Source organism: Embiotoca jacksoni, unplaced genomic scaffold (genome assembly GCF_022577435.1).
Source record: "Embiotoca jacksoni isolate LCO1_2020_lvr unplaced genomic scaffold, fEmbJac1.0.p SCAF_19, whole genome shotgun sequence".
Classification (NCBI taxonomy): domain Eukaryota; kingdom Metazoa; phylum Chordata; class Actinopteri; family Embiotocidae; genus Embiotoca; species Embiotoca jacksoni.
Genome location: NW_027185329.1, coordinates 4,539,316 through 4,551,972, shown reverse-complemented (window position 1 = coordinate 4,551,972; position 12,657 = coordinate 4,539,316). Strand labels below are relative to the sequence as shown.

Here is a 12,657-nt window from a genome sequence, read left to right as displayed (position 1 = left end):
TGAACAGGACTCTATTAATTCCGTACCATTACATACAGTTATTATAGGCGTATGCCAACATAACATGATTACTGTGGTATACATACCCACCAAGTTGGTCCAAGATTCATTTTAGTTATACCCCATTAAGCTGCATTAAACTATTCAATTCTACCCCCTTAAATTGCAGCTGCTTCTAAATGTAAAGTGAAATTATGAAAAAAAATAATCCAAGAAGGCCCAACACAATTCAGTCAGAAATAAGGAACGTCTTTGCCTCATTGTCATTCTCCTCTCAGCCACATGGTGTCCCACCAGTATTACCCCATCTCATCCATTTGACATCACTATAATGTCCTCGAACTTGAGATTCATAGGCCTCATGAAACAATTATAATTGCACCAATAAAGAAGCTTAGGCATAGTGGAATGACAAGCACATGTCTTTTAATTGCTTTAACCTTTGTTTTTTTATGGGAATGAGGCTGTGATGTGAAACAGACAACCAAAAGTCTGATAAGTGAACTTTTCATGGTTACATTTGAAGTGGGCTCGCATGCATAACTAACAAGGGATGGGTACAAGTGATGCCGAAAAGGTAAAAACAGCTCTTACCACTCTGCCCTTTGGCCCAGCGATGCCTGGACTCCCCCTCTGTCCCTGTAGACCCTGTGACAGGAAATAAGACAGAGGACAGAGACAGAATTAACATTAGGACATTGTAAAAAAAAACATGTTCTGATGAAACAACAAATCTAATTTTTATAAATATTTTTGTATTGATGAAGTTAGACCAACTATCAAATACATTACAATATTTAGATTAACTAAATAGGCCATAACCTCACTATACATCATCACAAGTCAAGTAAACTTAATGCATATGCAAAATTCAGCAGAGCTACTGAACAATCAGCCAGTTAAGACTAATTGCATAAAGAAGTTTACACTACATTGTGGAAGACTAATACATGAAATGATCACCCTACATTTTATATGTTTACAAAAAACACTACGTTCCTTCAACTCAGTTTAAGGGTCCAAGTTAATCTTGCAATTTAGGCATATATCATATTCAGCCAAGTCACTGAGAACAGTGTGAGATTAAATGCCTCTCAGTACTAATGTGTGTACAACTAACTCTAAAATGCAGAAGAAGCAAAACAAAACAAATGTCTCACAAAAAACAATATGCATATACCACAGGGACAAGTGCATGGTGTAAAGAAGTCTGTATTTTCAATTCATACGGTCAATATAGATTTACATGTTCTTCTTTGCATATCAAGGCACAAAAACACTATTTGGGTACAATGTGGCGGTGAAGAGTTTATGACACTTACAGATGCACCTTGCATGCCGATGTCACCTGGACCTCCTGGCAATCCTGGATAACCCTTATACCAAAACAGAGCAGACAAACAGTATAGAAAGGTAGACAAGAATCACTTTTTAATGGTATCTGATACATGGGCAAGTAGAGTGGTTAACACTGTACAAATTACCTATGCTGCATTAGTGCTTCAGAATTTATCAGTGACTAATGGAGCCATACTGTGCAGTAAAAAGTGTTTACATCTGCAACTGGAAAGGATTAGGAGTTCCCGGTAGAATTGTGTTTAATATTACATTGTCTTACAATGTGCTAAAAAAACAAAACAAAACAAAAAAGCTGGCTGTTGGGATTTTCATTACCACTCATTATCTTCCAATATTAATATATAAAGTAATAACGGCACAATAACAACGACAGTCTGTAAAGACAACGGTGAGTAAGATTTGAAGAAAATGCTAATCCCTGCAAATCGTCTTTAAACAGAAATAGAACCTCCTGACATGATCAATGTAATCTGTGATAAAACAGCCCAAAGCCTTCACAGTGAACTGTTACTCCTTGTTAATGTGGCTACATTGTAGCACACACTGATTCACACAAATCACTACAACTCCTTACATAAGTCACAAAGCTCTGCCTCTCAGTCAGACAAACAAGGCAGCACTGATTCAATGATCTTAGTATGAAGCCAGCCAGCAAATTAGTCATCCTCTCTTCAAGCCAGCCAATCAGTCAACCCGCTAGCCACTCGCCCAGCCATTTAGGTCAGGACTGGGGTGCAAAGCCACACACATGGAGTTAAACCACGGCCCCAGGACAGTGAGCGATGCAGGCCAGCCTCTTTCTAAGACTAGTGGAGGATTGCATCAGACAGCGGAAACATGGCTGCACTCAGCATCTATTTCTTCTTTGGGGGATCAGCACTCTCAAGAATTTCATGCAAACACATAGTGACACACTGGTGAGTGAATTGATGTTTATAAAATGAACTTGTAATTAACCTGTAAATTCAAATACACAAAAATCCATCAGATTCAGGCAGCTTCAATATATTGCATGGATTTAGAGATGACAACAAAATACAAGGATGAACCTTTATGCAAATTTCCCTAATGCAAAATCAATGAGCACTCCACTCTTTCAGCCTTTACCAGGCTTCACAGTGTTGTATGAAGGCATCAGTCTGTAGAGGATATTGTTATAGTATAGTCAGTAAAACACAACCTTAATCACCCCAGCATTTGACACACTTAAAATTGGACACATGTACAATAAGGTAGAAACTGGGAGTCTACTTCTCTATTCAGATTCATGCCAGAGTATAGTACCAAACAGTTAGTAAGGTCTATCACAGATAACATTTTTCAGTTCAGTTGTAGATTTTAACAAGTCATTGGGGCTCTTTAAGGTCTCCTCCTTGACAAAAAGAAAAGACAACTGTAAAGACAAGTCACAGCCAAAGAACAGCAGAATGTGTGGCCATATGTTCAAAATGCTATGACATGGTCTGACAAACAGAGAGGCTATTTGCTGGCCTTTCTTTCACATAGCTTTTGCCTTTTTGTTAAAGGGTTGTTAGGTAGGACACAAAGTCTAGTCTTTAGAATTGGTCACACAGAACAGACAGTGATTCAAAACAAACACATTTTGTTGATTTAAACTAATTTGATACGCCTGAATTTTGCTTAGCTTGTATCTACAAAAGTTACAACGTTGAGGAGTCTGGAATCTTTTAGGTCTCCGGTGGGGCTGCTTTCTTTTCCAAGAACTAAACCTTTGCGGCTAAGTAACATCTGCCAAAACTTACAGCCAAATTTGCTGAGCTCAGTTTTATATTCATCATCCTCAGACATTGGTTTACTGAACAGTATGTCCAAGCTCTGGTAGGCTGTTGTAGCATTGCTCATTTCTTGGGAAACCCTTTTTCATAACACACCACAGCTCTGAGGTTTATCAACTCTCAGACAAAATTACAATTCAGCAGAATATTCTCTTACCCTTGGCCCTTTCTCTCCGACTGGACCTGTTGGACCCGGTGGTCCTCGGTCCCCCTGGTTGAAAACAGTAGAAAAGAAAGAGAGAGCTGATCATTAAACTGTGCCCTAAAACCTCGACACTGAAAACCCCACCGCAGTTTTACCTACTCTTCTCCTAATGAAAGCCATGAAACTGGAGAGAAGCTTCCTGAATGTAGACAGTTAAGAGTGACAGCCGGCTGAATGGAGTTTACAGCAAGTAGCTTTGAAACCCCTTTGGTGGCACTCTGCACAGTGTTAAAGGCAAACGCAACCCTGAGTGAGCAGGAAAGCTGCCTGGGTCTTCACTTCAACCCCTCTAACCCTTATGTCAGTGATGCTTTAATTCTCCTTGATCTGTGCAACATATGTAATGTACGAGTACACTTCCAGTTCTTGTTGCACTTCCATCAAACAGAGAGATGAAGGCAGTTTTAAGGTACTGTATTGGAAACATTAGTGTAAATCAGAGGGTGGTACTGAATTAAATATATATATATAATGTGAAAATAATTTGCGGGCTTTGTGGGGAAGGCTAGTGCTGACAAACTGAACCATGAGGAGGATTTTGTGTGAGAGGAGTCGGAGGACAAGCAAGAATCTGACAATGGCTTCCCATCACGGGAACATGTTCTGACAAATGGGGCACCTGGATAGGAAGGAGAAGGCGACTGGTTGAGGTAGAGGGCAGGGGACAATGAATTTGCATTTTAATGAGCAACAGAATTAGATATATACATTAGCTCAACAACCTGTCTATGACACTGATCAGAAGCAATAACACCTTAGGGCTTCTGACAACAAATGACAGGAGAATTTGCCTCAAGAGGTTGGTCAACGATTAAATGGTAATTTTCTTTTGGATTTACCTTATAATTGCTTGCTCCAGCAGAGGGGCAGAGGGTTGAAAGGCAATAATGGTGACATGGATTTGACAATATTGTTATTGATGTGGATGCGAGAGTGTTTATATAAGCATGTGTTCCGGGGCCTCTGGGGCCTCAAGCCATGGCTGCTTAACATAATTACAGGGTTCTGACACTGACAAGTGAACAGCTGAAGCTGTTTGACAGCCTAATGACAGAGAAATACAGCTCTTACCTTTTCACCGGGAACTCCTATCACCCCAGCCATCCCAATCGGGCCAACAGGACCCTGGAGAGGAGAGGTGAGGTGAGGAGAGGTGAGGAGAGGAGAGGAGAGGAGAGGAGAGGAGAGGAGAGGAGAGGAGAGGAGAGGAGAGGAGAGGAGAGGATATAGTGTTAAACACAAACACATCAGGAGAAAGTACATCAGCATGAAGGCCTGATTTTCATTCATCCACAGCTTACTTTCCAACCTGTCATGACGTCTGGAATGCAAGAGGTCATAGATTACAATGTCATGCTTACGTAAGCAAAAAAGGTACGGTACGTAGGGGTGAATATAATTTCACTAGTGCTATTTCTAAACAACAGAGATTTACAACTTTACTTTTATTCCTAAAAATACACGTTTTTGTCTCGTCCGAAAAGGTGTGAAATTACCTCATGTGTAACTAAACAATAACACAGAAACAAAGCCCAAGTAAACACATCAATATTTGCCAGTCACCATGGCACACTTATTTCGCCACTAAATCTGTTTTACAACCCACATGGAAATGACAATAAGGGGTAATTCAACAAAGCAAGAAAAAGCTGAAACCTTGTTGTGACTGCTGGAACTAAACTATTGTCTAGAAAGAAGGACTGAAATATATTTATGGCACAATAGCAGGGAATTACTACTTGTGTACTAATTTCAAAGACAGAAGAAGACCGACTCAATACAGATGGCACCTCCTTTTACAAACTACGTCATAAAGGAGTCCTTATGGGGAAAACACTATAGCTAATGTAAATGTGGGACTTATCAGAGGAACTTAACCTCTTCCAGATCAGTCATCTGGGACAGGGGCTATAGTTTGGACCACAGCCAGCCTCTCCAGCAGAGAATTTGGAGCTCAGGACCAACAGTGAGATTTATGGGTGGCTGGTTAGACATTCAACCAGAGGGCAACTGTGTTTCTGAAACATCGACAATGTGGTAACATTTGTAAACCAAATCGTAGTGTAAAAACTGTTAAAAGTATGAAAAGTGATAACAAACAGGAAGGACAGAAGCGATGCAGGAACATGCACTTATCACAAGCCAGACTAAAGCAACAGTGCTGCAAGTGTTCAGCACCACAGCGCATGCACTAAGTCATTGTAATAACTCATTTGACTGTCCGACTGCAGACCATAGTGGCCAACCACTAAAGCCACTGTGGTCAGACTGCGGCTGCATGTCGTGTGGACCAATTTTCTGTGCTGCGTTTGATATATTTGTGCTTAACATAGGTAACTGCTATTCTTGCCACAGAGGCCCACTGTGTGATTATGCACCACATAATCACACAGTGGGCCTATGCGTGTATTCTCATTTACGTTTTTTCTTTTCTAATCTCCTTTTGAATAACTCAAGAGAAAGAGAGAGAAAGCATCGGTCAGAGAGTGAGACGGATAAAACCAGACAACTGAGATAAACAGTGGGATTTTGTTCCATTTGCTATCCCCTAACTCGGATAAAAAAAATAAATCTGACAGCCTGAAAGTGTTACTCACGTATCATCACCTTCAGAGTATTATCCAGCTGAATGCAAGGGACGAGGTTGAGCTATGGTTTAGTAGCAGAGTGCCAGTAAGAGGATGCAGCCTGCAGGCATGGGAATGGGAGCTCTAAAGTGACCTCAAATCCCTTAATTGGAACATGAAGTGGGGCAATATGGTACCCTGTATCATTTAACAGAAGGAAATGGTTTAAGATGGTTTTCCATGAGACGGGGCCTTGACATGGAAGCTTTAACAGTAATGTTTTTGAAGGTGATCTGGTTTCTCAGCCAGCACAGCCCGTGTTACAAGAGTACTGCTATAACCATTAACCTTACAGTTAGGGAAGAAATACAGCCCAAGTCACAAATTGTTAAGAACATTAAGGTTCTCCCTCACACGTGCCTTTTTTTTTTTCATGCACTCCTTGCAAGTACACAGAGTCAATGACATGGAAATCAAAGTGATTAAGTTGACATGTGGACCACATTTCAAAGCACACTTGTAACTGCAATTGGTAATTGAGGACTGACACATGTTTTATTTATCATGGACTTGAGAGTGACAAGAAAAAGGAACCTTCAGCAGCTAATCTAAATTTGAGAAAATACACAAGGCTCTTAAAACCTTCAGTAAAATTTCACTTGAAACAGTTTATGGGGGGCCTCATTGTGACACAGGGGCACTCAGTGAAGACAGGTGGACTACGGCCTCATTGCATCAACCCCGGGTTAACGGTCTTTCCCGGTTTCTTACACATCTAGTTTATCTGGAAAGGTGATGTAATGGCATTCATTAGAGCCTCCATATGTTTTAGAGTTTTTTTTTTTTCTTTCTTCTCTGCACATCTCCATGGTTCCTGTTTGGCTTCAAAGGCCCCTCTACTCAGTAACTGCTTAATGCCTCTCATATGTGCGCTGCAGCTACACAGTCCAACATGGCCCACTGGGTTGCCTCTACTATGCACAGAATGCAAATATTAACATTAAGGGGCCTCTGGGAAGGACAGACATAGAGTGGATGTTCAGAGCAGTTGTGTTCATAACGGTGGTTTTACAAAGAGGAAACATGTCCCAGCATTTTTCTATGTGTCTGCGAGTGTCTGTGTTGGGTATAAAGATTTAACTGAAGCATAAAACTGACAAGACATAAAAAAGTAAATAAATAAATAAACTGGGGGTTTCCATTAATTGATTCCTTAGAAACGATCCTAACACAGATGTTTTGGTAAATTTGCAAAGCCACTTGATGAACAAAGACAAACATTAAAAAGTTATTTTACTTTGACAACATGGACCCCAACTATGATTCTTGGGCAACAGCAGACGTTAAGCACACTTTCACAGGCTTTGAGCCGTAAACAAGTGTGCAAACTAAATGAGGTCACTTCCATTAAGGATTTCTGATCGGTGTTTCTTCTGCTCTACTGTGGTCTTCTGCCAATTTTCAATGAAAACACTATTTGCTGTTGGGAAAGGATACAAATTTCACTTAACATTAAAAGCAGGTCAGGAAGACCTCATAAAGTGCCCCAGTAACTTCCTCTACAGTTGCCAATTCATATACTTTGTGGAAGCTTTGAATCATTATCTTCATGTAATTAATTAATCAATGAATATATTCAAAGAAAACTATTACAAATATGTAAAGGTGTAATATCTAACTTTTCCACACAAAAAAGAACTAGACCTGTGTTACATATTTCCTTGAGTTGTGTATTTAAATTATCCCGACTGTCTCCAACAATGTTCAAAATCTGTAAAAGTAAATTAAAATACCAATCCATTTCATAAGGTTGTCTGTCAATGGTGTCAAATCCATTTCACCCCCTTTACTTGCTATAACTTCAGGGGAAGCCAGACCGAAACCAGACGAAGAACCAATGACAAGATGATACACACCGGCTACTGGGGGCTGGCTGATGGCTGCAGCTAATGATTGGTTTTCCATGGTACGGAGCTGCACTTCTAATTCAATAAGCCTCACCTCCTACACAGTAAATAAAATGTACATATTACACCGTTATTATTAAAGGAGGCAGATGATTAACTAAAAGCAGGATACAGCAAGAAGAAGACAGCAGGAGAGGGAGAGTAAGCTGTTAACCTAAATATATATTTTCTTTAACAGTGTTGCTATTGAACAGTAACAACTCCCTTAATCCCACATTACTTCAGGTCGTTATCAAACTCTATCTTTTGTTACGGTTTTGACTGCGAGATACAGAGCAGCGGAAATGACATACTTTGCTGAAGCTAATAAAAGCTATACCACATGCTCCACATTGACACCCCTACACAGGAATCTAAAGAAAAGCCACTAACCCACAGTGTGGTGGCTGTTAGTTAATGTCATTAGAGTTGTGAAAGCAACTTACTTGTGGTCCGATTTTTCCAACACTTCCCATGTCCCCTTTCTCTCCCTGCAAGCAGTAAACATCAAACAGTGTGCTGGTTAGTTTCCTGTAATGAAACAGATCTCAGCCACCATCCTGCCTCACCGCTCACAGGATATTACAAGTGTAAAAAAGGAACACACACAGAGACTGCATGGGACTGTGAATTATTTTCATGTTGCTTCCTTGATTGTGGTTCGCCATCATGTATGATGATGGCCCTGAAAGAACTACATTTAATCTTCTAATTAAGAGCATGCTTACAACACAGTAAGTTTCGGCAATAAGTGGGTCACCAACATGGAGACGCCGGCACTCGGAGGGAAACGCTCGGCCATAATTTAGAATAATAAAATCTTGAAATACATGATATCATGATCATGGCACTGCATTTGTGGTCAGCTCAAAAGCCAACAACAGCTCATAAAAACAACAGATACAGTAACTCCCCAGAGCAATGTGTTACATCGAAGATTCTTTCATTTTTCCTTAAGTACAGTTGAACTGCACCCATTAAAAAGTTTACATGAACCTAGTTTAAACTGTCATAAAACTACAGAGGTTAAAGAGTTTTTGTAAATAGAAGTTTGACTAGTCTGTCTGAGGTTTTTTTCCTGTTAAAAGGGAGTTTTTCCTTCCCTGTCGGAGGTTTATCTTCCTTAAAGGGGAGGTTTCTTTTCCTCCGAGCTTACATGGGAATTGTTGAATTGTTGTTCCTCTGTATAATGTTGTATAGTTCTGTTGTAAGTGTAAGTGCCTTGAAATAACCTGTGTTGATTTGGCGCTATATAAGCAAAGCTCAATTTAATTTAATGGTTGATAAAAGCTTTAAGCTTCACTACTCCTATTTATTTTTTACATTTGTTAAATGAAAAATAAAAAATCTTAAAAAGACTTTACTTCTTCCTTTAAGTACGATAGTCAGTTTCTACATTACGAATTTAGACTCACCTCTAAACCCTCGGGGCCAGGTTCACCAATGTAGCCTTTCCTTCCAGGTCTCCCCTTCAAAGACAAAAAGAGAGACAGACATACACATGTGCATGCAAACACACACACACACACACACACACACACACACACACACACACACACACACACACACACAAAAGATCAGATCAAAAGATAGCAATGCTCAAAAAGTGTTTATCACGTCCCATCTCAGCTGCCTCCTGGTAGAACATATGAGCAAATTGTTTTATTCAAACCACCTGCAAGAGGCTCAGCATGTGTGCATGTGTGTGTCTGTGTTTGTGTATTGAGTGTGTGAGTACAGGAGTTCTTACAGTAGGGCCAGCGCTGCCAGGTGGGCCAAGCGGTCCTTCATCACCCTGCAGAAAGACCGTACAGTTCATCAAACACCAATATTCACAGCCATACACACAAACCCACACTCGCATATGCACAGCACAACCTTACTGTTGAGTAAATACAGCTGGTACATCAAAAACATGAACAAACGCCCAGTTGTGTCAGAAAATGTTGATGTACAACATAAATTCACAAGATAGGTACGGATACCAACTCAGTAGTAGTATGAATTCACTCAATGCGTGTTAGAAGGACATTTGCTAACAAGAGTCTCACTTAACTAATGTGATTTTATTTTATTTTTTTAATTGGACATAAAATGAAATAATTTTTACCGAAGTATTACAAAGTAAACATGCTTTGTTACTTTCCACCTCAGCTTTTGGGCATTAAGCCCTTCTCTCTGTACTCCTCTCTGACTAAGGTGTGTGTGTGTGTGTGTGTGTGTGTGTGTGTGTGTGTGTGTGTGTGTGTGTGTGTGTGTGTGTGTGTGTGTGTGTGTGCGCCTGCGAGCGATAGAGAGAGAGTACATTGGCCAACTCTACACCTTTGTGAATGGGTGCCAGGTCATTGTTGTAACATTCAGCACAACAGAAAATGATGTGTGTGTTGTACACCTTCCAAAGGCTTCCGTTTCTTTTTCCAAGACTGGAAAAAATTTCAGTCTTGTTTTTATAAGCACCCAATTGTGAATCATGACTTCACCCAGTGGAACATGCCCCCGAGAGATAACGCGGAGAAAAAAAAACACTCCCACTAGGATCTGAGCTGCAATGATGGAATATGAATAGATGCTAAATGAGAGGCCCTGTGTTCATCAACCTTGCCATAGTCTAACCATCACATGCGGAGCCCCTTAATGAGCCACATTTTCCACTTCTCTGTATCAGAGAATCAGGAACCGGGCAGAAGTGTAGAATTAAGTTGGGTGTTAAGTTGTCTCACCTGCGTTTCTTTTGGCCCCGGCGGACCTTGGAGCCCTCTTGAACCCTGCAAACCCTGAAACACAGACGAATGCATGATTTCCACAGGATGAACGGAATGGATGGGCGGGTGGATGGACAGAGAAAGAGAGAGATCCTGTTGTACCTTTGGTCCAGGTGGACCGTTGGGCCCTGGTACGCCAATATCCCCAGGAAATCCCTTACAAAACCAGGAAAGAGACATTATTATTGTACAGTATCATTATGTCACCTGGAATGAGTTACGCGGCTAATTGGTTGACTTTAATTTCAAACATAAATTTGACTCATTGCCCCTCTGGGTACGAGGTAGGAGGGGTAGGAACACACTACATTTAAAATGACAGGTATAAATTAGGCCTACTGATACGCTGATGTATTACAGCAATGCTGCCTTGAAAATCACTGACGGCGTCCACCATAAATCTGTATTAGACAGATATTTGGTCGGAGCCTTTGAGTGCAGGCAGGCTGATAGAAAATGTATGTAAAAATAGTGATGGATTGCAACTGAACCGATGGAAACTGTAATCCTTCAGGCGTACCTGCCACGACACAAACACTCGTTTCAGAGCGATATGCCTTCAAGCTGTGACCTTTGTGACCTTTGGTCATGTGGCATTCCTGAGTGCAGTGTGTCTTTGACATTTTCTATGCTTTTCACGTGCTTCGCAGCGTCCACAATGACCCCTCAGACAGGAGCAGGAAAAGCAAGGTGCAAAGTGTTGGTGTTGCTTCAACGCAATAGATGGAGGCTAAGAAGTATCGGGGCTAACAACATGACTTGATTATTGTCTCCGATGCCTACACTCACAAACTCTGTTTTGTATAAGAGAAGGGCTGTATACCAGTGTGTCCACGTAAAATCTAGTATCTTGTGTTATTGTGATGATACACTGATGATAGAGTCAAATTAATGAATCAACAGGACTTAACTGTAAGCAGTCCCAATAGGCTGAAATCATATTGCTGGCCTTTTAGATTATCACATATCCAATGTCTAAGTGGAACTGTCGATGTAACGGTGGCAAGTGAAGTAAAGGTAATAAAAAGGTCAAAAGGTCAACAATTGACCAAAGTGAAAAGACACTGGAATTAATCATCCAGTTCAGAAAGTGTCATTGTTATCTATCACATATTCTAGTACATTTAGAAAAATATAGTCACAACAAATCACAAGTAACCACAGCCAATGCAGTGTTAAACAAGACAGCATATTAAATAACTTTAGAACAAATTTCCCAATATGACCTGATGTATTACTCAAAGAAAGCTTGGGGACTGACCAAAATATAAAAAATGTCTAAAACAGTCCAATTCATTCTCTGCAGGTTATAAATACAGTAAATTACATGGCAATCCCTCCGTTAGTTTTCAGCACAACAGATCACAGATCAAAGTGAAGATCCAGCAGAAATAAATCAGGGAGTCACACAATCATTGATAATTATAGGAACCATGAACGCTCAGCAATCTGGCCAAAACAACAATTTGTTGATTATATTTATCAATTAATTGATTATCTGGTGTTTAAACAGGGAAATAGCCATCACATCTCTCGATTGTCTAGAGGCAGTACACTGCTCATCTTCAGTTATAAAAAAATCACCCAAAATTGGAGCTAAAACGTGACACCCGTGCAGTATAGTCAAATTTAAATTTTTCAGCTCCTATAACCCCCGACGGGGACTTTTGTACCTCTCTAATGTTTATAAGTGTTTATAATCTTGAGTGGCAGCAGCAATAAAAGAATCCCTCGGACCTGAACACATCACATTACACACTCTAATTGGAAAGTAAAGATACAGGAAGATGTTTTATAGCTGCATCTGTGCTGGCTCAGAATCCATCTTTCCTTTACTCAGCGTACAACACTGTGCTGCGGTACAACAAACATATTCAAGTCTCTTTTTGTCTTTTTGTCAATCATGTTTCTGTGCATTTAGATATCTTGCCATAATTTTTCTCACTGACAAAAGTTTTAATATTTTAGTTTTCTCCCCTTTCATCCCACAAAACAAAAAACAGAACCTGGACAGTTAACAAA

The 12,657-nt window shown here is 40.2% G+C and overlaps 1 protein-coding gene across 1 annotated transcript in view; it reads right to left on the bottom strand.

Annotated features, from left to right (window-relative positions):
- LOC138200436 (collagen alpha-1(XXIV) chain) overlaps nucleotides 1-12,657 on the bottom strand; it is an 82,351-nt gene that overhangs the window by 28,248 nt on the left and 41,446 nt on the right. Inside the window, exons 20-28 of the mRNA XM_069153103.1 lie at nucleotides 10,738-10,791; nucleotides 10,594-10,647; nucleotides 9,624-9,668; nucleotides 9,289-9,342; nucleotides 8,320-8,364; nucleotides 4,432-4,485; nucleotides 3,313-3,366; nucleotides 1,323-1,376; nucleotides 595-648 (exon numbers count right to left, since the gene is read on the bottom strand). Coding sequence (XP_069009204.1) covers nucleotides 595-648; nucleotides 1,323-1,376; nucleotides 3,313-3,366; nucleotides 4,432-4,485; nucleotides 8,320-8,364; nucleotides 9,289-9,342; nucleotides 9,624-9,668; nucleotides 10,594-10,647; nucleotides 10,738-10,791 — 468 coding nt within the window. The remainder of the gene's footprint in view (nucleotides 1-594; nucleotides 649-1,322; nucleotides 1,377-3,312; nucleotides 3,367-4,431; nucleotides 4,486-8,319; nucleotides 8,365-9,288; nucleotides 9,343-9,623; nucleotides 9,669-10,593; nucleotides 10,648-10,737; nucleotides 10,792-12,657) is intronic.